Here is a 27,780-nt window from a genome sequence, read left to right as displayed (position 1 = left end):
CCAAGGGGGCGCCTGCGAGACTGGAACGCAGCTTCGGAGCCGACGGGAGCTGGACGTTCCCTCTTCCTGGCGACAAAACCTTGAGGAAATTTTCTTTTCTAAATATTAAGAAATTTGAGGAGGTGGGGCAGAACGACCAAGTCCCATTTTCCTGTGATCCTTTAGCCGGAAAACTGTCAAAATCTGTGGTAAAAAATTTTTTTTTCCCCAATAATTTCTAGAGATAAGTTTCATCTTTCCATGGACTGGAGACAGTCAAAAATGCATCCCAGTGTGGTTTGACTCTTAAATTGGAAAGTTTTTCTTTTATGGCCTCTCTGGTTTACCTCTTTGAAGATATTTTGAGCTTATTCCGGAGCACGGGGGGATGGGTCTCTTCAAAGGGTTTTCTTATGTTAAAACAAAATAGAAATCCTGCTGAATTGCTATTGGAAGGTTTTCTCAGAGAAGAGGGAGAAAAGTTCATCCAAGAGGTACTTAAAGCCTTTCAAACGTGGGCAAAAGTAGTGAGACGGAACAGGGCATTGAAACGTCATCGTATTACGATTATTTGGGTTCGTGATTCTCACTCTCTAGAGGGCTGAGAGGAAACCAGAAATTATTTGGGATTACACCTTTAGGATTATCAGGAAGTCTTGTTATCTACCCTGGAACGTTCAGGTCTGACTGAGAAAAAGAAGGAATTGTAAGAGGAGACTTTAGTTTTAGCAGGATTTAGATCACTGTATTTTAACTTCTCTCAGAGGTTTAAAAATATATAGTGTGTGGTTGACACACTAAAGCCCCCCAGGTTTTAGGTGTCAGTGAGTTTCTGAAGAGCCCGCAGGCTCCCACCCAAGTCCCAGGTTACACAGTGCTCAGAGAAACAGAACAAAACCTAGGCCAGGTGTATATTTTACTATAATGAAAAATGTTCTTAAATGCCTACTGTGAGAAGTTAAAAACAATCTTATGGGGAGGAGGGAGGATGGTTCAGGATGGGGAACACATGTATACCTTTGGCGGATTCATTTTGATATTTGGCAGAACTAATACAATTATGTAAAGTTTAAAAATAAAATTATTAAAATAAAAAAAAAGTACCTCCATCCTCCCCCCCCAAAAAAAAATAATCTTATGGATTGAATAAATTAATATTCTTTCATTTGGTGAAATCCCATGCAGTCCTTTTAAAAATATATACTTGTAGAAATATAACTATTGGTATGGAAAGAAATGACAATTTTAATTACAACTGAAAAGGATTACAAAATAGTGTGAACAGTGATTTCCTCTGTTTTTGTAAAAAAGAAACATATGGAAAACTCTAGAATGTTATGAGCCAAAGGGCTTGATTTTGTGCTAAAAACCAAATGAATTTAATTTTCTTCTTTTTGTTTTGCTGTATTTTGTAAAAATTTTTGACAGTGCATGTTACTTGTGTAATTTTAATGATTATTTAAAAATATCTACTAGCAAAGCACTATGTAGGGTATAGTTTTAAGGGAAATTCACAATATACTTTTCACTAAGCACTAAATTTCTTGGCCACATTTTCAATTATACAGCTGATTTTAAATTGATGTAAATTGACACGAAACCTTTTAGATGAATAAGTAGCAATGTGATTTTTTAGCAATTTTGTGCCAAAAGGAGAAAATGCATTTTGGTCAGATATATTTGTAACTCTTTGATGAAATGTCTTAGTTGTTTCTTCAGAAATAAGGAGCCCTAGATTGGAGTTATAGTTATGCATGTGTACATATGCATGTACATATTTACATATTTACAAAAGAGTGTTTTCTGAATAGGAAAAGGAAAGACACAAAGTCACTGTGTGTGATAACATTTTTTAAAAAGAATTATTGTTTAGTGTAAGTGAATTACTAGTAACTTCAATAAAATTCTTTCTATGAAATGTTTAGTTTGAAATAAGTTATGTAGATCCTTCCTAAGACTTGTCAGTTCAGTCGCTTAGTCGTGTCCAATCTTTGCAACGCCATGGACTGCAGCACGCCAGGCTTCCCTGTCCATCACCAACTCCTAGAGCTTACTCAAACACATGTCCATCGGGTCAATGATGCTATCCAACCATCTCATCTTCTGTCATCCCCTTCTCCCACCTTCAATCTTTCCCAGCATCAGGGTCTTTTCCAATGAGTCAGTTCTTCGCATCAGGTGGCCAAAGTATTGAAGTTTCATTATAAGCTGCTATTAAACAAAAGTGGAATTGAGGGAAAATTATTAATTTATTCTAGTCTTATTAATTTTATAAAACTTTGATTTCATCACACATAGTGAATCATAATGAAACCATCTTAATCTGTTAGAGCTAGTCAGTTTTAAAAAGCTACAAACTAAAGTCTGTTTTTTAATCTGTCTTTATTGTTTCCAACAAAAGAACATGTCAGTATTGTTTTTAAAAAATAGAAAAAGTTTTAATTCTACATTAATACTTTGAATTTTTTAAGAATTAAAGTAAAAACAACATACTAATTGACAAATATTGAATGGATTGAAATTATAATTTTTGTGTTAATTTTTTTGCTTTTTGAAAATGTCACATTTCTTTTCTTAGAATACATTTCATCTAAATACATATCTCATTTTCTACTAAAACTCTGTCTGAAATATCTGGCTAAGAGGGAAAAGATTTTTAAATATTTCATATTATGCTGGAATGAATAAATAGACTCTACTGGTTGGAATGCCCTATATTGGGCATCACATTAAAAGTTCTGTAACTATAGAGAGATAACTATTACCCATCAAAATATGAATCTTTCTATTTAAAGAAACAACATCGCTTCATCAATATAATTTCCTTTTTTCTTTGTCTCTTGTGCTTTTGTTTTCTAATCAGAGTAAATTCATGAGATAAGGAAGAGGATGACGTCTAGAGTAAATACCAGTTTCACTTTGATTCCTAACCAGAAATATAGACGTAGTAGTCGTCGATCCAGCTGTTTTTCCAACACCTTTGACTCAGATTCTCAGCCCTTATCAACGCTTGGAAATTTTAAAGCCTTGCCATTGGAAATATTCCAAATAATTCTAAAATATTTGTCAGGTGAGGTTTGGCGACTATAAGTAGGCAACCTGGACACTGGAATATTTTATTTTCCCCAAGAAGTAGTTTTGTCATCTTAGACCCCGCTAGAATGTTAATGGTGTTCAGTTCAGTCTCTCAGTCATGTCCAACTCTCTGCAATCCCATGGACTGCAGCATACCAGGCCTCCCTGTCCGTGTTCACATTTAGTTTACTTTTTAAAATTTCATCATTGTTAGGTAAGTGGTACTCGGATAAAATATGACACTCAAACTCCTTAAAGTATGCTTCTAATTATGACATGGTAATTTGAGTGTTACATCCCCAAATGTTTCTAATTCATTGAGAACTAGATTTCAAACAATTTTAAGATTTTTCCCTTTTCCCCACTTTAATTATTTATTTTTAGTAGTATTATTAATAGTAGTATTATTTAGTAGTATTATTAATGAGCTAACTTGTAAGTTCATAGACTGCTAATAGTGATGTTCTTGTATTTAAGCCATTTACATATATGTATATGTGTATATTTCTTTTGATAGTGAAGGATATCAGCATGCTAAGCATGGTGTCCAAAACAGTCAGCCAGCACATTATTAATTATATCTCAACCTCATCAGGAAGCAAAAGACTTTTACTACAGGATTTTCATGACCTTGAGCTGCCTGACAGAGAAGACACCGCTATAGTGGAACACTACAGATCTCTAGGTAATTTATGTAATATAATGAGAATTGTAACAGATAAAGAACTATACTTAATTAAGGGGGTTTTAATCATGCAATTCTGTAAGGCCTGTGGGAAATGGAATACTTCCTATTTCCATGACACTTTTACTCTTCCAGTGTGAGGACTTTCCCTTAGCAGCAATCCTTTTGTTTATTGTTTAGTCGCTCAGTTGTGTCCAACTCTTTGCGACCCTGTGGACACCAGGGGTCCTGTCTTTCAGAATCTCCCGGAGTTTTCTCAAAGTCTTGTTGATGCCATCCAACCATCTCATCCTCTGTCACCCTCTTCTCCTGCTGCCCTAAGTCTTTCCCAGCCTCAGGGTCTTTTCCAGTGAGTCGGCTCTTCACATCAGGTGGCCAAAGGATTGGAGCTTCAGCTTCAGTGTCAGTCCTTCCAATGAATATTCTGGGTTGATTTCCTTTAGGATTGACTGGTTTGATCTCCTTGCTGTCCAAGGAACTCTCGGTAGTCTTCTCCAGCACCACAAATTCAAAGCATCATTTCTTTGGTGCTCAGACTTCTTTATGGTCCAGTCTCACATCCCTGCGTGACTACTGGAGAAACCATAGTTTTGACTGTACAGACCTTTGTCAGCAAAGTGATGTCTCTGATTTTTAATACACTGTCTAGATTTGTCATAACTTTTCTTCCAAGGAGCAAGCATCTCTTAATTTCATGACTGCAGTCATCATCCACAGTGATTTTGGAGCACAAGAAAAGAAAGTCTGTCACTGTTTGCACTTTTTCCCCATCTATTTGCCATGAAGTGATGGGACTGGATGCCGCGATCTTCATTTTTTGAATGTTGAGTTTTAAGTTAGCTTTTTCAATTTCCTTTTTCACCTTGATCAAGAAACTTGATCAATTCCTGTTCGCTTTCTGCCACTGGGGTGGTGTCATCTGCATATCTGAGATTATTGATATTTCTCCCAGCAGTCATGATTCCAGCATGGGGTTCATCCAGCCCAGCATTTCACATGATGCATATAAGTTAAATAAGCAGGTGATAGTATACAACCTTGTACTCCTTTTTGAATTTTGAACCATTCCGTTGTTTCATGTCCAGTTCTAACTGTTGCTTTTTTTCCTGCATACAGATTTCTCAGGAGATGGGTAAGGTGGTCTCGTATTCCCGTCTCTTTCAGAATTTTCCAGTTTGTTATGATCCACACAGTCAAAGGCTCTAGTGCAGTCAGTGCAGAAGCAGATGTTTTCCTGAATTCCCTTGTTTTCTCTATCATCCAGCAAATGTTGACAATTTGATCTCTGGTGCCTCTGCCTTTTCTAAACCCAGCTTGTACATCTAGATGTTCTCGGTTCACATACTGTTGAAGCCTAGCTTGAAGGATTTTGAGCATAACCCTGCTAGCATGTGAAATGAGTGTGATTGTTAGGTAGTTTGAACATTCTTTGGCATTGCCCTTCTTTGGGACTGGAATGGAAACTGACCTTTTCCAGTCCAGTGGCCACTGTTGAGTTTCCAAATTTGCTGGCATATTGAGTGCAGCACTTTAACAGTATTATCTTTTAGGATTTGAAATAGCTCAACTGGAATTCCGTCACCTCCACTAGCTTTGTTTGTGGTAATGCTTCCTAAGGCCTACTTGACTTCACACTTCAGGATATCTGGCTCTAGGTGAATGGTCACACCATTGTGGTCATCCGAGTCTTTAAGACCTTTTTTGTACAGTTCTTCTGTGTATGCTTGCCACCTCTTCTGGATCTCTTCTTCTTCTTTTAGGTCCATACCGTTTCTGTCCTTTATTATGCCTACTTTACATGAAATGTTCCCTTGGTATCTCTAGTTTGCTTGAAGAGACTAGTATTTCCCATTCTATTGTTTTCCTCTATTTCTTCACATTGTTCATTTAAGAAGACTTTCTTATCTCTCCTTGCTATTCTTTGGAACTCTGCATTCAGATGCGTGTATCTTTTCTTTTCTCCTTTGCCTTTCACTTCTCTTCTTTTTTCAGCTATTTGTAAGGCCTTCTCAGACCACAGTCCTTTACATTATCTTTAAAGATGAGAATGCACTTTAAAGTGTCTGTCCTTGTGACTTCATGTGGACACAATGTCATCGAAGCTTATCATCTGGTGGCTTACCAGTTTAGGAAATTGATGTATTTCTATGCTTTACTTTGTGTGGATATGATGAGTTTTATCTCTGTATTTCTTTTCCTTTTCAACCATAATCTAGTTCTTAAAACATAAAATAAATTTAAATATATTATTGTGGAAAATCACTTATTCTGTTATCAGAAACAATGGTTTCCTCTCTTAAGGATGCTATGCATTTACTAATAAATCATTATGCTATTATTAAATTAACTTTAGCAAAGGAAGTTGTGGACGGTTTCTTCCCTAGATTTGTAATCGTTTATATCTTTCATCCCATTCATTGATTTCATTCTTCCTGAGAATGAGAATAAAATTCTAATTTTGACTTGACTTAATGACACCAGTTTAATTATGAAGCTACCTGTAGTTAATCAAAACATGGCAATGAAACAAAATATCTGATGTTGAGAGTAAGTTAAGTGAATATTACCTTTTAGTATCCCAAGGATGCCTAGTTTTCAAATAGTGAAATAAGACTGCATAGATGTGAAATACATCAAACTGTATTTGATAAGTATACTTAATAAGACTAAATGAAAAGTATGTGATCTAGTTACAATGTTATTGCTTTCAGTACTTATGATTAAGCTTAGTAAAGCTTGCAAATGAATACATCAATTACTTTTTGCCACTTATTGTAAATATCTTTTTTCAAACATCATCAGTTGTGGAGGAAGTGGTTCTTGGGAAAAGCTTATTCTTTAGTTTAATTAGAAAGAATTTTTTTCTCTCTGATCAGGCTCAATTGCATAAACAAACAAAAAGCATTAAGACAATTATGTGGATAATTCAGTTAAAAATACAGATATGTTTTGATCTTTAAAGGTAGCTTTTAAATGTGGTTTTATTCATGTAATGATTTCAACCTTCCATTTAAATTTGGTGCAGACAGCTAGCTTATGACTGATTCTTTAGATAAATGTTTGATGTACTTACCATTTCCTCACATTGCCATTCCTGTGTTCTTGTTTTCCGACATTAAAATAACATTTTCACAATTCTGCATTCTGAGGTTTATACATTTTAATTTGCTGCTTCATACAAAACAGAGCAGATGGCCAGTGTGAAAAGAACAGTACATCTGATCTATTTTAGTGAGAAGAAATTAAAGAAGTTGGTCTCTAAAGGATATAACAGAGCACCTGTGTTAAAAAATAAATAAGTCAACTGGCATTGGTTTTTATGAGAAATTGCAACCCTTAAAAATAGGCATTCTGCATTTAAAAAAGCAACCAGCATGCAATTAGAGTTTACAGTTCCCCGGCTATGATATGCCTTGAGACTGGATGCCAGAACATGAAAGGAAAAGAACTCAGCCCGAAAGCCAAACACTGAAAATGTCTTTTTATGTACAAAAATAAGAAGAGTTTATCTTTAAAATGCAATCCTGGTAATGTGTTGCCCAAACATAGCAACTTCTAAAAATAAGTTCAATTCCCATAGATTCTAAAGAATTATATAGTTTTTTGTATTATGTAAAAAAGTAAATGCAGAGAAGATGAAGACTAAAGAAAGTCATGATATTCAGGTATGCATTTTCTTACCATATGTCTTATTTTTAGTTTGAGGATATTTGCCCTTATAGGAATGTTAATATATTGCCATTTTAGGAGAACAGAACACTTAAAGTTTGAGAAAACAAATTATACACTTCCTGTCACTGTAGTTCAAGTTACATAGCTCACTGGGAAATTAAAGGCTTTTAAAAAAAATATGTAAACACAAAATTCTATACATTCTTAACATGTGAGCCCCATAAAAGGATATCTTTAAAGAAATAAATAAATATTTCATCCAAACTGGATACTTTCTGTGAGGGAAAAAAGCCTTCTAATCTCTGAAATTTCAAGTACTTATGACTAAGTTTTGTACAGTATTTGGAGAAAAGAATACAAAATCTCTTCTCTCACTCTTTCCATTAGCAATTCTTAAAACATTTTCCCTTGTGGACATGAGGCTAATTTTAAGAGATACCAGGAAAAAAAAAGAGATACTGGAAAATGTTTTCTATGGAATAAAGACAGTAGAGTTTCCCAATTGTGTTTTGTATTTGGTTATTGTTGTCTTTTGGGGGGCTTCCCTTGTAGCTCAGTGGGTAAAGAATCTGTCGGCAGTGCAAGAGACCTCCCTTGGAGAAGGAAATGGCAACCCACTCCAGTATTCTTTCCTGGAGAATCCCATGGACAGAGGAGTCTGGCAGGCTACAGTCCATGGAGTCCACCATTGTTATCTTTTTAAATTGAAATACTTTCTTAAATCTATTCTATAGCACCAATTTCACAGTTTTTTGTAAGATTTCATGTCATAGCCTCTTGGGTGAATACCAGAATCATCCTTGGTAAACACATGTATTACAAGCGTTGTGCACCCTTCCTCCCAAACTTCCCCTTAAAAACACTGGTATCAGCTCACAGTCCGTTAAGGTACATCTCACTTTCAGGAAACATTATGCTGTGAGTTATAGATATTCTTAAGTTAATTACATTGTTGTTGTTTTCTTTCATGTGTCTCTTTACTTTCTCAGGTCTACTATTTAAAAGATGTACATTGCTGCTACCCACAAAGGAAAGACTAAAGTACATTCACAAGATACTTGCAGATGTAAGATCATACTTCTAAAATAGTTCACAATCTTGATTTCCAGTAAAGATGTTTTATTATTAATGTCTTATACTTGTTTTAAATCTGTATTTATTTTTATGGAATTTCATGAATTAGTACTAAAAATTGATTGATGATAATTAATACTTTACCAAGTACTCAGATTATAAAACACCAAAATGTAGTATAGGAGTATTTTCACTCAAGTTTATTAGGTTTATCAAAGTAGTAAAAGTATTTTTACCTCGTGGGAATTCTGAAGATGTTTTAAAGTGATGATGTAGATATTTTATTAAAATGGAAACAATTTCCAAATGTTAACATTTTACTGTTTAAATATTAAAAGCATTTTAAATATATAAAATGACAAACCTTTTATGACAATTTATGATTTGGAAATGTGTATTAATGTGTTAGGGCATAATCTCTGTTAGACATTGAGTTTTATTATATAAGTCCAAGTATATATCTACTATTGCTGATTCAGTTTTACACTCAATAGTATGCAAACTGTTTCCACTGGCTTTTTTCATGTCAGTGTTTGCATTAAGTTCAGCCTCTAGGTTATTGCAGCAACTTCCAAGATGATCTTCCTACCATTCATTTCTTCACTCCCCAAGACATTCTGTATGCTGAATCACTTTCATCAATTTAATTTTCTTGCTTAAAAATCTTCCAGTGGTTACTCAATTTCATCACAATAAGGTCCAAAGTCCACAGGTGGTATTTAGGTTCTCCTTGACAGGGGCTTCCCTGGTGGCTTAGAGGGTAAAGCATCTGCCTGCAATGTGGGAGACCCGGGTTCAATCCCTGAGTTGGAAAGATCCTCTGGAGAAAGATCCTCTGGAGAAAGATCCTCTGGAGAAAGATCCTCTGGAGAAAGATCCTCTGGAGAAGGAAACGGCAACCCACTCCAGTACTCTTGCCTGGAAAATCCTGTAGATGGAGGAGCCTGGGAGGCTGCAGTCCATGGGGTGGCAAAGAGTCGGACACGACTGAGCGACTTCACTTTGACAGTGCAAGCTTAATTCCTACTATCTTGAGCCTGACTAAGCTGCTCATATCTTTCTTTCCAAATGAACCTTTTTTATTTTTATCTCTATACAATTTTCCCTTTATTGTTTCCTCACCAATACTATCTATTCATTATATTTGAATCCCACTCAAAGACATTACTTGTTTTACATCCTTCATAAGCTTTTTAAATCATTCTCAGAATGATCCTTTCCCTGATTTCATCATGTCTGATATGTGTATTTGGTCATTGCAGCACTTATACATATTCTAACCTGAAATGTAAAAATAACTTCAGGTATGTATATTGGCCTAAATAAATTGTGAGCTCCTTGAGGCAGAGACTTTGTTCTATACTTCTTTCATAATCCTCCACCTATGTAACATGATACTAATCAGTTATATAGTGTTTTAGTTATTTTCAGTTAAGATTGAAAAAGGTCATTACATATTTCCACTTAATTTGAATGTCAGATCATTGTACAGTTGCACTGAAAAGGAGGAATTAATAGTTGTTCTCTTTATAGGTTTCCTGTTTTAAATTCAATGGATGTGCAGCTCCTTTGCAATGTGTAGGATTGCTATGTTATGGCATATTTTTACAGGTACATTTTTTATTTACTGAAAGAAGAAAAGGAATTCTTTTTGAACTGTTAATAAGTAGAGTATGTAATCTGTCTATAAAATAATAAAAGTGATAATAATCTAAAAAGAAAACAAAATAACATTGTAAAGGTTTGAGAATGTGTTAATATGTTTGCCACCTCAGGTTTTCTTCTTGGATTTCTCACTAGTAAGAAATGTTTAACATTTATATGCTCTATACCAATGTCCTTGAAGTTTCCAGCCAATTGTAATGACTGGAAATACTGTGGGGTACAGAGTGTGGATGTGTAATGAATTTTAAGTCTTGGGCTAGTTATTGGGATGTGATTTTAGAAATCAACTGTATTTTAAAAATTGTGACTATAGGAAATGATAGATACAACTGATTTTAGTATGGGGCTTCCCAAGTGGTGCTTGTGGTAAAGAACCTGCCTGCTGAAGCAGGAGACAAAAAAGACCCAGGTTCGATCCCTGGGTTGGGAAGTTCCCCTAGAGAAGGACATGATAATCTGCTCCAGTATTCTTGTGTGGAGAATACCATGGATAGAGATGCTTGGCAGGCTATAGTCCATGGGATTTCAGAGTCGGATATGGAGTGCAACACCTCAGGCTTCGTTGTCCTTCACTATCTCCTGGAGTTTGCTCAAATTTCTGTCCATTAAGACAGTGATGCTATCTAACCATCTCATCCTCTGCCACCCCCTTCTCCTTTTGCTTTCTCAGCATCAGGATCTTTTCCAATGAGTCGGCTCTTCGCATCAAGTAGTCAAAGTATTGGAGCTTCAACATCAGTCCTTCTGATGAATATTCAGGGTTGATTTCCTTTAGGATTTATTGGTTTGATCTCCTTGAAGTCCAGGGGACTCTCAAGAGTCTTTGCCAGCACCATAATTGAAAGCATCAATTCTTTGACGCTCAGCTTTCTTTCTGGTCCAACTCTCACATCCATACATGATTCTTGGAAAAACCATAGCTTTGACCATGTGGACCTTTGTCAGCAAAGTGATGTCACAGCTTTTTCATACGCTCTCTAGGTTTTTCATAGTTTTATTTCCAAGGAGCAAGCATCTTTTAATTTCATAGTTGCAGTCATTGTCCGCAGTGACTTCGGAAAAGAAAATCTGTCACGGTTTCCACTTTTCCTCATCTATTTGCCATGAAGTAATGGAACCGGATGTCATGATCTTCTTTTTTTACAATGTTGAGTTTCAGGCCAGCTTTTCACTCTCCTCTTTTGCCCTCATCAAAAGGCTCTTTAGTTCCTCTTCACTTTCTGCCATTAGAGTGGTATCATCTGCTTATCTGAGGATGTTGATATTTCTTCCAGCAATCTTAATTCCAGGTTGGGATTTATCCAGCCTGGTATTTCAAATGATGTACTCTGCATAGAAGTTAAATAAACAAGATAACAATATACAGTCTTTATATATATATATATATACAGGCTGTATATACAATATACAGTCATACTCCTTTCCCAATTTTGAAGCAGTCTGTTGTTTCATGTCTGGTTCTAACTGTTGGTTCTTGACCTGCATACAGTTTTCTCAGGAAGTAGGTAAGGTGATCTGGTATTCCCATTTCTTTCAAAATTTTCCACAGTTTGTTGTGATCCACTTAGTGTAGTTAGTGAAACAGAAGTAGATGTTTTTCTGGAATTTCCTTGTTTTCTCTGTGATCCAGCGAATGTTGGCAGTTTGGTCTCTGGTTCCTCTGCCTTTTCTAAACCCAGCCTGTATACCTGGAATTTCTCGGTTCACGTACTGCTGAAGCCTAGCTTGAAGGATTTGGAGCATAACCTTGCTAGCATGTGAAATGAGTACGATTGTTAGGTAGTTTGAACATTATTTGGCATTGCCCTTCTTTGGGACTGGAATGGAAACTGACCTTTTCCAGTCCTGTGGCCACTGCTCAGTTTTCCAAATTTGCTGGAATTTTGAATGCAGTACTTTAACAGCATCAACTTTTAGGATTTGAAATAGCTCAACTGGAATTCCATCACCTCCACTAGCTTTGTAGCAATGCTTCCTAAGGCCCACTTGACTTCACACTTCAGGATGTCTGGCTCTAGGTGAGTGACCACACCATCTGGTTATGTGAGTCATTTATACCTTTTTTGTATAGTTTTTTGTATTCTTGCCACCTCTTCTTAATCTCTTCTGCTTCTCTTCGATCCTTACCATTTCTGTCCTTTATTGTGCCTATCCTTGCATGAAATGTTCCTTGATATCTCCAATTTTCTTGAAGTGATATCTAGTCTTTCCAGTTCTACTGTTGTCCTTTATTACTTTGTACTGTTCACTTAAGAAGACTTTCTTATCTCTCCTGGCTATTCTCTGGAACTCTGCATTCATTTGGGTATATCTTTCCCCTTGTCCCATGCCTTTCGCTTCTCTTCTTTTCTCAGCTATTTGTAAAGCCACCTCAATCACTTTGCCTTCTTGCATTTCTTTTTCTTTGGAATGGTTTTGGTTACCACCCCCTGTACAATGTTACAAACCTCTATCCATAGTTCTTCAGGAACTCTGTCTCCCAGATCTAATCCCTTGAATCTGTTCATCACCTCCACTGTATAGTCGTAAGGGATTGATTTAAATTCTACTGTAGTCTGAAACTAAGTCACGGTATGGTTGTGAGTCAGGTATCTAAAGTGCTCTAGGGTTTGGGCCTTTCTTTGTTATTTTCCTCATAACTGTCAGAGGTCAGGATTCAATACCATTTAGTTCTCTGAAAAGAGACTCTCAATGCAACCACAAAGAAATTGGATTTTGGAGCATTTCTAGGTTTCGTTTAATATAAAATTTCCTATGAATTTTAACAGTCCCATACTGGATAAAAATTGCACATCACCCTGATTTTGTGCTGCAACAGCTGATGGTCATAAGGCAATAGTGACTTATGTTTTGATTTGATGGTTTGAATATCTGCAATGTTTCCTTTATTTTATCACTCTCAGACCTTAACCGCAGGTTGGGATGAACTCGAGTGCCATCGTGTTTATAATTTCTTATGTGAGCTGACTCATCTGTCCCGCAAGATGCAGACAGTGGTCTGCAGCAAACCAGGTAAAGAACTAAAATTCAGAGATGACATTATACGGAGATTAAAATAGAAAAAAATAACATAGTTCTAAAGTGTTTTTTTTTTGTTTGTTTGTTTTCAAGTAATTCCAGCAGAAAGCTTCCCTTTTTATTCCTATTATATAGCAATCTAAATCAACAAGAAAAAAACTTCCTAAAAAATTATGAACACTAATTTAATTAAACAGTAACTTTTAAAAACCAAAGACAAACAATATGACACACACTGTTTTGGTAAAAAACTGAGAAACAGAATATTAACCAAGAATATTAAACAAAAACAACAACTTTTAGTCCCCCATCCCCTGTTCCTATATCAACTAAAGATTCTTAACTTAAAGCACTTGGATATTCTTGGAAAGTAATATTAAAATGCACAATAACATTTCTGCATTACATTTTCATAGTATTAGAAGAATAGTAAATGCATATTCTTTTATTCAAAATATGGAAATCTGAAATATTAAAACAAATTTGACAAAATTATAATTGGTTTGTGCTGGGTTTTACCTAGTTTTAACACAAATAGTGATTTTTATTACGTACCACATATATTTGAGGGCATAAGAAATATATTTTTCTTGATTGTACAAAATGCTTCACAGCAAAAAGCTTAAATACAACTCTCTAGGAACACTTCCATGTTCTTATCAATGACCATAAAGTGAAGAGAGGATATTTCAAGTTTCTGAGTGTCAGTGTAGGGGAAAGTGGGATGGAAGGTGACTGACATCCACAGTTAGGTGACTGGCAAGGTCATCTAATTAGGAGGCTGCAGAGTTGTGGATGGAACCCAGGATTTTCTTATCTAAAAATGCTGCAGATTCGTGTACTCAAGAAGAAGGGGCTGCTGCTGCTGCTGCTAAGTTGCTTCAGTCGTGTCCAACTCTGTGCAACCCCATTGACGGAAGCCCACCAGGCTCCCCCGTCCCCGGGATTCTCCAGGCAAGAACACTGGAGTGGGTTGCCATTTCCTTTTCCAATGCATGAAAGTGAAAAGTGAAAGGGAAGTCGCTCAGTCGTGTCCGACTCTTAGGACCACATGGACTGCAGCCCACCAGGCTCCTCCGTCCATGGGATTTTCCAGGCAAGAGTACTGGAGTGGGGTGCCATTGCCTTCTCCTAAAGTGTATTTTAAAATAAACTGCAGTGTTTACTTGTAGAAAGAGGACAAAGAGATGTAAGGGAATGATAAACACTAAATCAAATAGTGAGGCAGAAGTGGCCTGTAATTACAGAAAGAGATGAGCTCAGAGGGTCTTCAACCATATTAATAATATTTTATTCCTTAAACTGGTGGAGGATACAAAGGTGTTCATTATAATATTCTTTAAACCTTTATATATACCTGAAATATATCATTTTTAAAAATTAAAAGAAATCTATAATTTAGCACTGTCACTCTGAGAAACTCCCACAGTGTGCACAAGGCGACATGTATAAGAATGAGCATTACAGGGAAGACTGCCAACAACCTAATGCCTGTTGTCAAGAGAATGGATAAATGAATTGTGGCATATTTACACAATTAAAATGAGTTAACTAGAGCCATGTGTATTTTTAATATGGATAAATCTCAAAATATAATTTGAGAGAAAAGCCTACCAAACAATACTTTTAATATGGTACCATTTATATACATATTAAAAACATGTAAAATAGTTCTATATATTCTTTATGGTTATATACATATGTAAAAAAATATAAGAACATAGTTGGGAGGTATGATAGTTAATTTTGTGTGTCAACTTCAATAGTCCATGGTACCCAGATATTTAATCAAACATTATTCTAGATGTTTGAAATTATTCTTTAGATAAGATTGACATTTAACTCAGTAGACTTTGAGTAAAGCAGATTACCCTCCATAATGTGGGTGGGCCTCATCCAATCACTTGAAGGCTTTAATAGAAAATGACTCTTCTCCCCAAACAAGAAAGAATTCTGCCAGCAGACTGGACTTGAATTAGAAGTCCCCACCTTGTTGGAGCCTGCCAGCCTACCCTGTAGATTATGGACTTGACAAGCTTCAGTGATCTGCATAAGCAAGACAAATCCTATGTGTATATACACATCCTGCTACTTTTGTTTCTCTAGAAAGCACTGATTAATACAGCAGGAACAAAACCCAATTCAAGATGGTGATTATCTCTAGGGAAGAAGGGAATTGGGACTGATAAACAAGAAGTTTTAACTGTATGAATAATGTTTTTTTTTTAATTCTGAAGCAAATATAACAAAAAGATTTGACAAAACTAGATGATCAGTATACAGTGTTTGTTATAGTATCTCTGTTTTTCTGTCAGCTTGAAATATTTCATTATGAAACAAATCATGGCAGAATTTTTTAAGGCAGATATAGAAGCCCAGTGAAACAATAGCAAAATTAATTTATCATGTCCTTCTCTTGATCAGAAAGCTTTATTAGTTCCTGATATCTTCCCTGGTAGTTCAGCAGGTAAAGAATCTGTTTGCAGTGCAGGAGACTTCGGTTTGATTCCTGGGTCAGGAAGATCCCCTGGAGAAAGGGTAGCTGTTTCTCCAGTAGTGGGAATACTACCCACTCCAGTATTCTTGGGTTTCCCTGGTGGCTCAGTTGGTAAAGAGTCCTCCTGCAATGCGGGAGACCTGGGTTTAATCCCTGGGTTGGGAAGATCCCTTGGAGGAGGGCATGGCAACCCACTCCAGTATTCTTACCTGGAGAATCACCACGGACAGAGGAGCCTGGTGGGCTGCAGTCCAAGGGGTTGCAAAGAATCGGACACAACTGAGGAACTAAGCACACTAAGCAATTGATATCTTCAAAATAAAGTCCAAACTATCCTGCTCTTCATATACTAATCCCAACCTACCTTTCCAAACTTACTGCCTACTACTCTCTGTATCAGTTTGACACAGGGATATTGCTCTGTATCACAGATTCCTCTTACACATTTCTACCTCATACCTTTCATTCATTCTCTTTTTCCTGAAATGCCATGTCTCCTTTTCATCCTTTAAGACCCAGTTTACTTGATCTTCCCTGATCTCCTTAGACCTGCAGTAATCTCTCTCCTCTAAACTTCTGAGCTACTTGACACTTGACTTAACACATCAAGAAATACTTATTTACACATGGCCTTGGTGTGAGGGCTTCCCTGGTGGCTCAGAAGCGTCTGCCCGCAATGTGGGAGACCCTGGTTTGATCCCTGGGTCGGGAAGATCCCTTGGAGAAGGAAGTGATCCCCTAGAGAAGGAAATGGCAACCCACTCCAGTACTCTTGCCTGGAGAATCCCATGGAGGCAGGAGCCTGGTAGGCTACAGCCGACGGGGTCGCAAAGAGCCGGACACAACTGAGTGACTTCACTTTCACTTTTTTTTTTTTGGTGTGTTGGTAGACTTTCCATTTACACTTATGTCCAAGTAAGTAGATCATAAGTAGTATAAGAATATAAAATGTAAAGTGGTGTCACCACCATGGAAAACAGTTTGGTCATTCCTCAAAAAACTAAATGTAGAGTTATATATGGCCCAGTAATTCCACTCCTAGGCACCTAACTAAGGAAATTGAGAGCAGGAACTTGAACAAATACTTGTACAACAGAATTCACTGAAACATTATTTTCAATGGCCAAAACCAGGAAACAACCCAAGTGTTCATCAATAGATGAATGGATAGACAAAATGAGGCATATATACAGTGGAATATTATTCAGTCATAAAAAGGAGTGAAGTTTCTGGCCACACCATGTGGCTTGCAGGATCTTAGTTCCCTTACCAGAGATCGAACCTGGGCCCCAGCAGTGGAAGCACAGAATCCTAACCATTGGACCACCAGGGAATTCACAGGAGTGAAGTTTTGATATAGGCCACAACATGGATGACCTTTGAAAACACATGCTAAGTGAAATAAGTCAGACGCAAAAGGACAAATATTGTATGGTTCCACTTCTGTGAGGCACCTAGAACAGGCAAATTCATAATAACAGAAAGTAGACTAGAGGATACCTGGGACTGGGGGGGGAGAGGGGAATGGAGAGTGATTGCTTAATGGTCACAGAGTTTCTGTTTGAGGTGAGAATAAGTTTTAGATAGGGTAAGAGTGATAACAGTTGAACAACATTATGATTGTAATTGATGCCACTGAATTTTATACTTTAAAAATGGCTAAAATAGCAAATTTTAGATTATATATATTTTACCACAATTTAAGAAAATAATGTAATATATCAAAAACTGTTGAATTATATATACTAAATTATATACATTAAAGTTATATGGTATGTAAATTATATGTATATTCCAATAAAGTTGTTTTTAAAAATACATGAGATACCATTTTATACCCATTTGGATGGCTAGAACCAAAACATCAGATAGCAATTGTTGGTAAGTGTGTGGGGCAATTGGAGCCCTGATACACTGCTGGCCAGAATGCAAAATGGTACAACCACTTTGGAAAACAACCTGGCAGTTCTTCAAATGATTAAGTATAGAGTTACCATATGACCAAGCAATCTTATTCCTAGGTATATCCTCTAGAGAAACATATTCATACAGAAGCTTGTAAATGAATGTTAATAGCAACATTATTCATAATAGCCAAAAGGTAGAGACAACCATCAATGGATGAATAAACAAAATGTGGCATATCTATACAATGGAATATTATCTGGCTATAACAAAGCATGAAGTATTGATACATGCTATAATGTGGATGAACCTTGGAAACATGCTTTGGAAAGAAGCCAGTCACAAAATACCATCTACTATATAACTTCATTCAAATCAAAGTTCAGAATAGGGAAATCTATAGAGACAGAAAGTAGTGGTTAGTGCTGTGGGTGATAAAGGACAGAGGGATGGGAGAGGTGTAGTTAAAAGAGCAGGGCTTCTTTTTGAGGTAATGATGATGTTCTAAAATTAACTTGGTGATAGCTGCATATATCTATGAATATATTGAAAAATGGTTGAACTGTATATCCTTTAAATTGGTAAGTGTTATGGTATGTAAATTGTATCCCAGTAAAGTTGTTTTAAAAAGTAGTTCCTTGATAATCTAAAATTTTTAGAGTAAATGAAGTAACATTCTCAGTACAAAGCATATTAATGATGTATGTCTTTGATCTATACAATTATGCATATCAATCTAAGAAGAATGCTTTACAATTTGTCTTCATAGGAAGCGCCCGAAAACTGGAATTAAGGATCAGACTATTCTGTAGGAATGTACTGCTTGATCACTGGACCCATCGAAGTGATTCTGCGTTTTGGTTGACATGTATATTGAAACCATGGCCAATGGTGAATCAGGCAAGATTACTGTATATCATCTTCGGACCTATATCTCCTCAAGATGGTGAGCATCTATTTCTTAGGGATGTATGTTTCAAAGCTGGTTAATTACTTTTACTTTAGGAAACATCATTTTATACCTGCTTAGTTTCATCATTCTTTTTTTTTTTTGGATATCATTAGTTATTATAAAAGAGAACCATGGAAATTATTTACATGATGAAAGATTTCAGAACTTCAGTGGAATGGGCAGCTTCACATGATGCCATTTCAATTTCAGTCAACATATTTCCCAAGAATGTGACCACTGTAAATAAGAAATAGTCCTGGTTGTCTGGAACTACTTTGGTGCCTCCATATTCTGGGAAAACTTTTATCTCCAACTTTAATGCTAACTGGTTGAATCTGTCCACCCTTTCCCTTAGAGCCGGATCCAGCAGCTACCACCATTGCTTGCAATACTTTTCCTTGTGATTTTTCTGGAAGCATAATGCCTCCTTTGGTTATAGTTTCGGCTACACTTCTTTCAACTAATACATGACTCCAGCTGCCATAGTTCATACTGTGCTCTCACGCCGCAGCCACAAGGAGAGACCTCTCATCATTCTTAATAACGAAAGTGGATACAACTCTATACTACATTACACTACATTTGCTTGGATGAATATATTTCTTTTGTTCACACAGCATTATGTCAGGACTTAACCAGTTTAAAGTGTGTTGCGTAGCAGCGGGAAGCCAATCTGCAATCAAATTTTGTTTGTGTGTATAATTCAGAAAAAAAATTGGTCATAGGTAAACAATAAAAAATTGACTGGATTATTCAGTTTTGATATAAGTGTCTGGAAGATTCTGAAATACAGCATGCTCTCTTTTTGGAAGGTTATCACTAGGTTTTATTTCATTTTAGTAAGATTTTTGTCAATTGTGTAATTTCTGTTATGGATAACATTATCTTTGAACCATAAACAGTGTTTTGCTTGGTGAAACTACCTTTTCTTTACTTCATTTAGCTATTGTTGCTGTGCTTCATTGCATCAGTAAGAGACATTAAAATTTATACTGTTATCAGAATTTACCTTTCATTATGAAAGTAGCATGTATAAGTAATGGATTTCATTATGCAATCCAATTTCCTTTTTAAATAATCCATATAATCTTTATCAGAGAAGCAACTGTTCTGTCATAGCCTAGTTTTTGTTTCAATTATCATTCAGGACAGGTGGTTTGGCAGAAAATGATAGAAGGACCTACAGATGAATCCTGTCTGAAAGGTTTGGCTGAAGCCATTAAATTACTATATGACACAGGCACCAAAGAATGGACAGCAGATGATGTTATCAGTCTTGTAGATGAACTATCAGGTAAAAACAAAAAAAATTTACCGCATAGAGTAATAGAAACATATTATTAGAATACAGTTATAAAATTGTAAGGACATAAAGCAATTAAAAAAAATTTTTTTAAGTTATACATACAACTCAATTGGAAACAAATGACTTATTATCAGAAATCACTTTTTGATTTTTGAAGAGAATGCATATAATCAATTTACTTTCCTTCGGTTTTCCTTGTCAATTTTATAGATATTATTCATTGTTGTTGTTATTTGAAAGTTTCATTATTTTATTAGCTTCAGTTCAGTTCAGTTCAGTCGCTCAGTCGTGTCCAACTCTTTGCGACCCCATGAATCGCAGCATGCCAGGCCTCCCTGTCCATCACCAACTCCTGGAGTTCACTCAGACTCACGTCCATCGAGTCAGTGATGCCATCCAGCCATCTCATCCTCTGTCGTCCCCTTCTCCTCCTGCCCCCAATCCCTCCCAGCATCAGAGGGATTTCTTTTCCAATTGACACTTTTCCAATGAGTCAACTCTTTGCATGAGGTGGCCAAAGTACTGGAGTTTCAGCTTCAGCATCATTCCCTCCAGAGAAATCCCAGAGCTGATCTCCTTCAGAATGGACTGGTTGGATCTTAGTTATTCCCATTTTGCAAGTTCTCAGAAACACCTCCTAATGTTGCCTAAGAGGAAAGCCCTCAAGAAAAAAAAAAAAAAAGAGGAAAGCCCTCTCCATTTGGTACAGGAGAGATGAAACAATGTTTCCCATTCCTGCATCATCCTTTAGATTTTTAAAGTTCTCAAGATTTCTTTTCCCAAGATTAGACCACTTTGTCTGTTGACCTTTGTGGGAGAAATGCTTTGACTATATAACTAGTACATTTGTGAGAGTCACTGTGACTTGGCAATAATCTCTTTTGCCTCGTAAAGGCTGTAACTGGAAAACTAAAGCATTTTCTCCAAGATTCTCCTTTGACACTAACTGTATTTCCAATAAAGTGATATAATATTACATGTATTTAATGATCTTTACTATAGCTATTATGTAATATCTCATTAAATACTGTTTTTCCTTTAATAAAAGTGGTTCCTCGTGAGTGGCTTCTGGAGAATAATGCACGTCTCCTAATCCTAAGTGGGAACAATATCTGTTTCACTTTCATGGCTAGTAAAGCTGTGAATGGACGCACCATTGAACTGGCAAAGCTGATAGTCTTTTTGGCTTTGGTAAGTAAAAAATAAGTTTTTTCTAGCAAGTTGTTTAACGTTATAGCTGACCTACCAAGAAACTGCCATGAAGGAACTGAAATATGTACAAAACATTTTGAAAAAATAAGTATTTAAGTATATTTTTATATATACTTAAAAATTTTTAATTTATATAAAAACTATCATATTTGGAGACATTCCTTATATTAACCTCTCCCCATATCTCATATCAGGATTGTCATTATACAGCTCTGCCAAGTTATATCCTTTTTTTCCCCTTAGATTCCATTAAAAAAAAAATAAAGCACCCTATATAATTTGCTCCAGGATATTTCCTGGGCATCAGGGAGAGAATGTGGAAGTGAGTGGTGGTAGAAGTGAAACAAGATTTGTAATTGCTGAAGCTGGAGAATGGATACTAAGGGTTTATAATACTATTCTCTTTACTTTTATATAGTTAAAATGTTTTTTAAAATAAAACATTAAAAAATATATTTAATGTCCATTCATTTAACACAAATTGAGTGTTTACTATGGGCCATACACTGTGTGAGATTTTAGGACTATGGAAATTAGTAGAACAAATCCCTGACCAAAGCTGCTCACAGTCTTCTAAGAGGTATCAAAGTATGTATAAATAAATTCAGTGTGGGAACTTCCTGGTGGTCCAGTAATTAGGACTTAGCACTGTCACTGCCTCGGCCTGGGTTCAGTCCCTGGTCAGGGAACTAGATCCCATGCGCCGCAACAAAGCTCTGGCACAACTAAATAAGTAAATAATTATTTCTTAAAAGATGTGAAAATATGAAGAAAGCTACCAAATTAACTGTATTCTCAATGTAAATATTTATTTTAATAAGCAGATGTCCTAAAAAAAGAGAGAGAATTGGAATTGCATGGCTGTCTTCAGGGAACTATAAGCAGCTCAGTATGATTTCTGAAGGGGAAAATGTGCAGAAGAGGAGGAGGTGGTGGGTTTAGATAAGAAGGGAGGGGCCAGGCAGGGAGGGGCCTGGCAGACCTGCGGAGCCTGAACCACAGCAGCCACATTGCGGACATGTTTTAGGAAGCAGGGCGACACTGTCAGTTTTACTTCTTGGAAGGTGACTTTGGCCTCACTCTAGCAAAAGGAACGGAGAGGAAGCCATTAGGGGTGGAGAAGCCTTCTCTGGTTAACATCTCAACTCTGATCACTAATTTTCTCTAAATCGCCTCAGACTTGTCTTCTGTTTATCTTCATTTACCACTGGTGTTCTTAAGCCACTATCTTTGTGAGGTAATTGTCTCCCTAAATAGGGAAACTCTTTGAAATCCAGAACTGTGTCACTTACTTCTTTCACAATGTCTTATACAGTGATTTATACATAATAAGTAGTCAATAAATCTCTCCTGTCAGATTAACATTATTTGGTTATATTATTATATAGTTTATTTTCATGCTGTACGTTATTTGGCTACGTGAACAATTTGCCATTTAGAATGTTAGTAAATCAACCTTTTTCCTTTCAGTCAGTTTTAGCTAAAAACATGTAATCCTCATTTTATTTATGTTTTAAATAAGAGCGAAATATTCCTTCTAGTCTCAAGATGGAAAGTTAATAGCATCATAGAGTTCTCTTGCCTATTGAAATTGCCTGTTTGTCTGTCACCTTCATTGGATCCCTTGAATATACAGGCCTTGTGTTTATGGTTTGCCATAGTATCCCCAGCTCTTAGCATGTGCTCAATGAATACTTACTGAATAAATGAGTAAATGAGCAGGAGCCTTTTTTTTTCATATGTTTAATAATTGGCGTTTGTTTGGCCGTGTGGCATGTGGGATCTTAGTTCCCCAGCCAGGGATAGAACTCATACCCCCTGTAGTGGAAGCACAGAGTCTTAACCACTGAACCACCAGGGAATTCCCAGTAATTGTTTTCAATATTATTTTTTTGCATTAACAGTATCCTATAATAATCTTGAACCAGGCTTTTATTTACTTCATGCTTTTTTCCCCATAAAATTTGTACCATTTGAAAGCAAAGGAGTATTAGATATTAGAGCATTTGCCATTTATAGACTCAACATACTAGGTTATTAAATTATGTTAAACTTATAAACAGTAATTGTTAGTACTATTTTCAAATTCTACAACTTTCTTCACATGAAAATTTACCACAATCGTTTGTATGTCTAAACCAGGTATCTGAGAAAGAACTATACTGCATGGATTGGGCAGTTAAAATGATGCAAAAAGTCTGTAAAGTCTTTAGCACTCCAGTGGAAAGAAATAACTTCCTGCAGAGTGTGGCAGATGGATTTGCATGTGCTATAATGGAAATGCTACAGTTAGTTATGTCTGGTGAGTATACACATAGATGGTACACAAGTGTGAGTGAAATGCATGTTAGTCTTCCCTTAAGACAAATATAATTCTGTGTAGACCTTTATTTCTAAGCAAAGAATAGAAAAATCAGTCATTGTTTTTTCATGAGATATATTTAGTTTCTAGTATTGTCACTTTTAAAATCTGGTATTGGTTTTAATGGAAAACATAAAGTTGAAGAGTCTGCTCTGAAAGGAACCAATATAATTCTGCACAGCAAGAAATCTTAACCTGTTTACTTGGCCAACTATTATAACCATCATAATAATATCCTTTATTTGTATAGTTTGCACATTATATTATTTCACAGTTTTATTAGGTGGCAAACATGATAATTAACCCTAATTTGCCAAGGATAAAACTAAGGCTTAGAGAAATCACCTGACTTGCCCAAGGTCATGAAGTTAGAAGCAATAAAATATGGACCAGCATATTTTTTTTCTGATTTCTAGTTCAGTGCTCTTAATGTAATTCCATGATTTCAGTTGTTAACATCTAACTTAATGAAAATCACTGACTAGTCTTCTGTTACACAGTATTAGGGATAATATGTATGTTTTGAATAAATCATATATTTAGAAACTTAACTGTCATTTTCTTTTCTCTATGTCTGTTCCTGTGTATGGCATAGGAGATGGTGATGACGACGACAGAAGCTTTATGAATTTATTCCATCTTGTGCAGGCTCAGGCTAGCTTCCATAAAGAGGTCCTGTATTTGACCATGAATGTTCTCCCTTCCTAAATACTCAGAATCTTTGCAGTTAGAGAATACCTCACTGAACTAACGATTAGAAGAGTGTTACTTTTCCACACTCAAAGAATAGCATCCTTGGGACTTTTTATCACCTAAGTAACCTAAGAATTTAAAAGCTGCATAAAACTCTAGAAGCAACTGCTTAAATCATTATTAATATAAAAATTACAGGCAAACCCAAGAATGTTTTGAGATTTCTCTAGAAAACAAGCTGTGCCTCTCAAGCTAAATGCAACATTAGTGTTCCAAAGCAAGAGAAAATTCTGTTACATAATTAGAGCAGACCCAAATAGTGTGTCTATGTTCATTTTGCTTAGATTGTATAGACATAGCCTAGGATGTTTATGATTTGCAGTATGATGTTTTGGATTGTGCAGATACAAATCATATTTTTTTTTTTACCACCTCTTTGCATAGGATTAACAGAGAACATTCAAGAAACTTCCCTGGTGGCTCAGAGGTTAAAGCGTCTGCCTCCAATGTGGGAGACCCGAGTTCGAGCCCTGGGTCGGGAAGATCCCCTGGAGAAGGAAATGGCAACCCACTCTAGTATTCTTGCCTGGAGAATCCCATGGATGGAGGAGCCTGGTAGGCTACAGTCCACTGGGTCGCAAAGAGTCAGACACGACTTCACTTTCACTTTCACTTTCACAGAGAACATTGTGTTTTTTGGATCAAAAACCAAAGGAAGTATGTTTCTGTGTATATACAGATCCATACATGTATGTGTATATATACATGTGTGTGTGTGTGTATACCACATACACACACATGCGCAAACACACATATAAGTCCTTCTTTAAGACAAATAATCTAAAAAAGTCTATAAATAGAGGAAGGTATACAGAGGAGCCTGGAAGGCTGCAGTCCATGGGGTCACTGAGGGTCGGATCACTTTTCACTTTCATGCATTGGAGAAGGAAATGGCAACCCACTCCAGTGTTCTTGCCTGGAGAATCCCAGGGATGGGAGAGCCTGGTGCGCTGCCGTCTATGGGGTCTCACAGAGTCGGACACGACTGAAGCGACTTAGCAGCAGCAGCAGCAGCATATATTATCTTAACACAATCAAATCATCTTTTATTCTTTCCTGGGGATTTGAGTAAAATACTGCAAGTAAGGGAAAATATAAAGTGAAAGAAAGTAGCTATTCTGCTCCTAAAGCTTTTCTCCTTATTTTAAATACTAGGACTTGATGGTTCCAACATGAATGGTTCCAGCAATCCATGAGAGAGTGAGGTTTATCTTCACTCAAGTAAATGGATTCCAAGAAGCTCCAGGACTATTTCAGTTTGACTAGTATCTGCAACCATCACTCTTACTATTAAAATAGAAAAAATAGTGCCCAATGAGCTGAAATAATGCTGGAGCCCTCTTGGATCTCCCATTTTCTTCTCCTTGGGTTTGATCACTTTACTTCTGCTGAAGATACACCCTTTCCCACTGGACTCCTCAGAGGCTGACTTTCTTTTCCTGAGCCCTTGACATTTTAAATCATCTCTGGAACTGATGAAGGAAAGAAAAACTAGAAGATATGGAAATTACCCACAGAATTGGGATAGAAATTGTGGGAAATTCTCAAGTTCGACAAGAGGGTTAAGAGGTTTAATAGGGTTGAGAATGAGTGAAAATTGTTGAGAAAATATGAATTGTAACAAGATTTTACTACACTTTAATAGCAAAAAGACTTACCTTTATTTTGAGGGGTCAGAAATTAACTGCCTTTCTTTGATGGCTTGTCCAACTAATTCCATCAGTAGCAGGAATTTTTTTCTCCAGAGTCTAGTATTTGTATATTTATGCACAAAGTTCTTTCTTTTATCCTGATTTCATTTTCTTCTTTTCAATTTAAGGATTCACCCCCCCCCAAAAAAAAGGATTCACCCACAACTAAATTATGAGGATTAAAAGTTGTCAGATACCAGAATATAAAAATAACACTTTAATTAGCTTTTTTTCCCCCTTCTCTCACTCTTTTTTCCATACGTGCTTTGGAAAGCCTAATCCATTTCTTAATCAAACACTGGTGATTCCAAATTGAGAATACTAGATTATATGGGGGAAAAAAGAAAAAAAATTTTAAGTAAAAATTTTCATATAAATAGTGAATATTTTAAATATTTCCTAGATGGATGTTAAGTTCATTGCCTTAGAGAAAGAAATTTAACATTGTGAAATTGCTTTGATTTCTTGAATTATCCAAGTCTCCACAGCAGTTATTTTCAGCATGTTTACAAAAGAATAATGGTTTAATTTAAAACATTTTTTTTAATCTGGACTGTGAATTGTGTTATACACTTCACCTGACGTGATTGCTGCAGCAAATTTTTTTTAGCTCACATTATTTTGTTATTCTTAATAATTGTGAGATTATTATCTCATCCTCCCCAGAAATTTGGAACATAAGAAAATCTGATTCATTCTTTGGATACAGTAAATAAATGATATCATCTTGTTACCAATAAAAAGTAAACTGAAAATTCTTCATTTGATTATTAATAGATAATCTTTGAGACCAAAATTGCAGTTTCCTCAACTTGGCAGTTTTTTTTGCTGAATACATTTGTCATCAGCAATGAAATGTGATATCAAATTTTAAAGTGGGAAATTAACTTTCAAAAGTATATATTATTATCAATAGTATTGATGATTAAGTGATGGTAGAGGCAATCATATCACCACAAAAAGGGAGCATTTGCAAAATGAATAGCCTAAAAACAGTGGGCAACTGTCCACTTCTAACCCACTCTAGAACAGTCATGATAAAATAATGATGTAAATTGTCAACAGGTCAGATAATTTATCCTGTACCTGGGTTTCTAGCTTTTTTCCTCTTTTGATAATGGTTTCCTCAGTCTTTTTTGAGCTTGATTTACAGGATGGTTTTTATTTCCACTAGAAGACAAGCTTAACAACACATCATCATATTTATCTTTACTATGCCACCTCATGCGAAGAGTTGACTCATTGGAAAAGACTCTGATGCTGGGAGGGATTGGGGGCAGGAGGAGAAGGGGACGACAGAGGATGAGATGGCTGGATGGCATCACTGACTCGATGGACGTGAGTCTCAGTGAACTCCGGGAGTTGGTGATGGACAGGGAGGCCTGGCGTGCTGCGATTCTTGGGGTCGCAAAGAGTCGGACACGACTGAGCGACTGATCTGATCTGATCTGATTGTTTCTAAACATAGACATCATACCACATAGCACTAATAACAATCTAATGACACTCATTTTCTTAGAGACTAAAGTTTATATCTTGTGAGAAATACTCTGTGCCTTATGAAACTATAGAACTTTTATCATTAATACCTTTTTAGATAATTCCTTCTCATGCTGTGCTGACCCCTCAACTTTATCATCTTCACAGTGTAGTACATACTGTACTTGGGAAGCTCAAGCAATTGTTTTATGAGGTGGCTCTCCATAAGATGAACAGTTGGCACATGATTTTATACTTTATCCATCCCTTCATGGCTTACTTGGTGCTTCCAGTTCTTCTATTAATAACAAAATATTTTATTGCCAGGATAATTATTCACCTTTGGAGATTACAGCAAGCATGAGGTGCCCAGTAAAAGGTGTAACTGGAAAAACCACATTATGTCAATAAAAAGCAAACATGAGCCTCTTTGTGTGATGATTACTCAAGAGTTA

General features: G+C 36.2%; 1 protein-coding gene across 2 annotated transcripts; it reads left to right on the top strand.

The window, feature by feature from the left end:
* Positions 1 to 27,749, top strand: FBXO47 (F-box protein 47). Of its 2 annotated transcripts, XM_027518476.1 has the most exons (11): positions 1 to 188; positions 2,843 to 3,049; positions 3,572 to 3,739; positions 8,401 to 8,477; positions 10,019 to 10,096; positions 13,054 to 13,162; positions 18,340 to 18,516; positions 19,670 to 19,816; positions 20,877 to 21,019; positions 23,183 to 23,342; positions 23,998 to 25,002. In XM_027518476.1, the coding sequence occupies exons 2-11, from the start codon at positions 2,869 to 2,871 to the stop codon at positions 24,108 to 24,110; spliced, it is 1,353 nt and encodes a 450-aa protein (XP_027374277.1). In that variant the 5' UTR covers positions 1 to 188; positions 2,843 to 2,868; the 3' UTR covers positions 24,111 to 25,002. The 2 variants fall into 2 exon arrangements, with proteins under 2 accessions (XP_027374277.1, XP_027374278.1); XM_027518477.1 differs by lacking the exon at positions 19,670 to 19,816 and having other exon boundaries at positions 23,998 to 27,749.
* The last annotated feature ends 31 nt before the right edge of the window (positions 27,750 to 27,780 follow it).

The sequence above is a fragment of the Bos indicus x Bos taurus genome, chromosome 19, assembly GCF_003369695.1.
Source record: "Bos indicus x Bos taurus breed Angus x Brahman F1 hybrid chromosome 19, Bos_hybrid_MaternalHap_v2.0, whole genome shotgun sequence".
Taxonomy (NCBI): domain Eukaryota; kingdom Metazoa; phylum Chordata; class Mammalia; order Artiodactyla; family Bovidae; genus Bos; species Bos indicus x Bos taurus.
The sequence above is the reverse complement of the archived record's forward strand: the minus strand, read 5'-3'. Positions and strand labels throughout refer to the sequence as shown.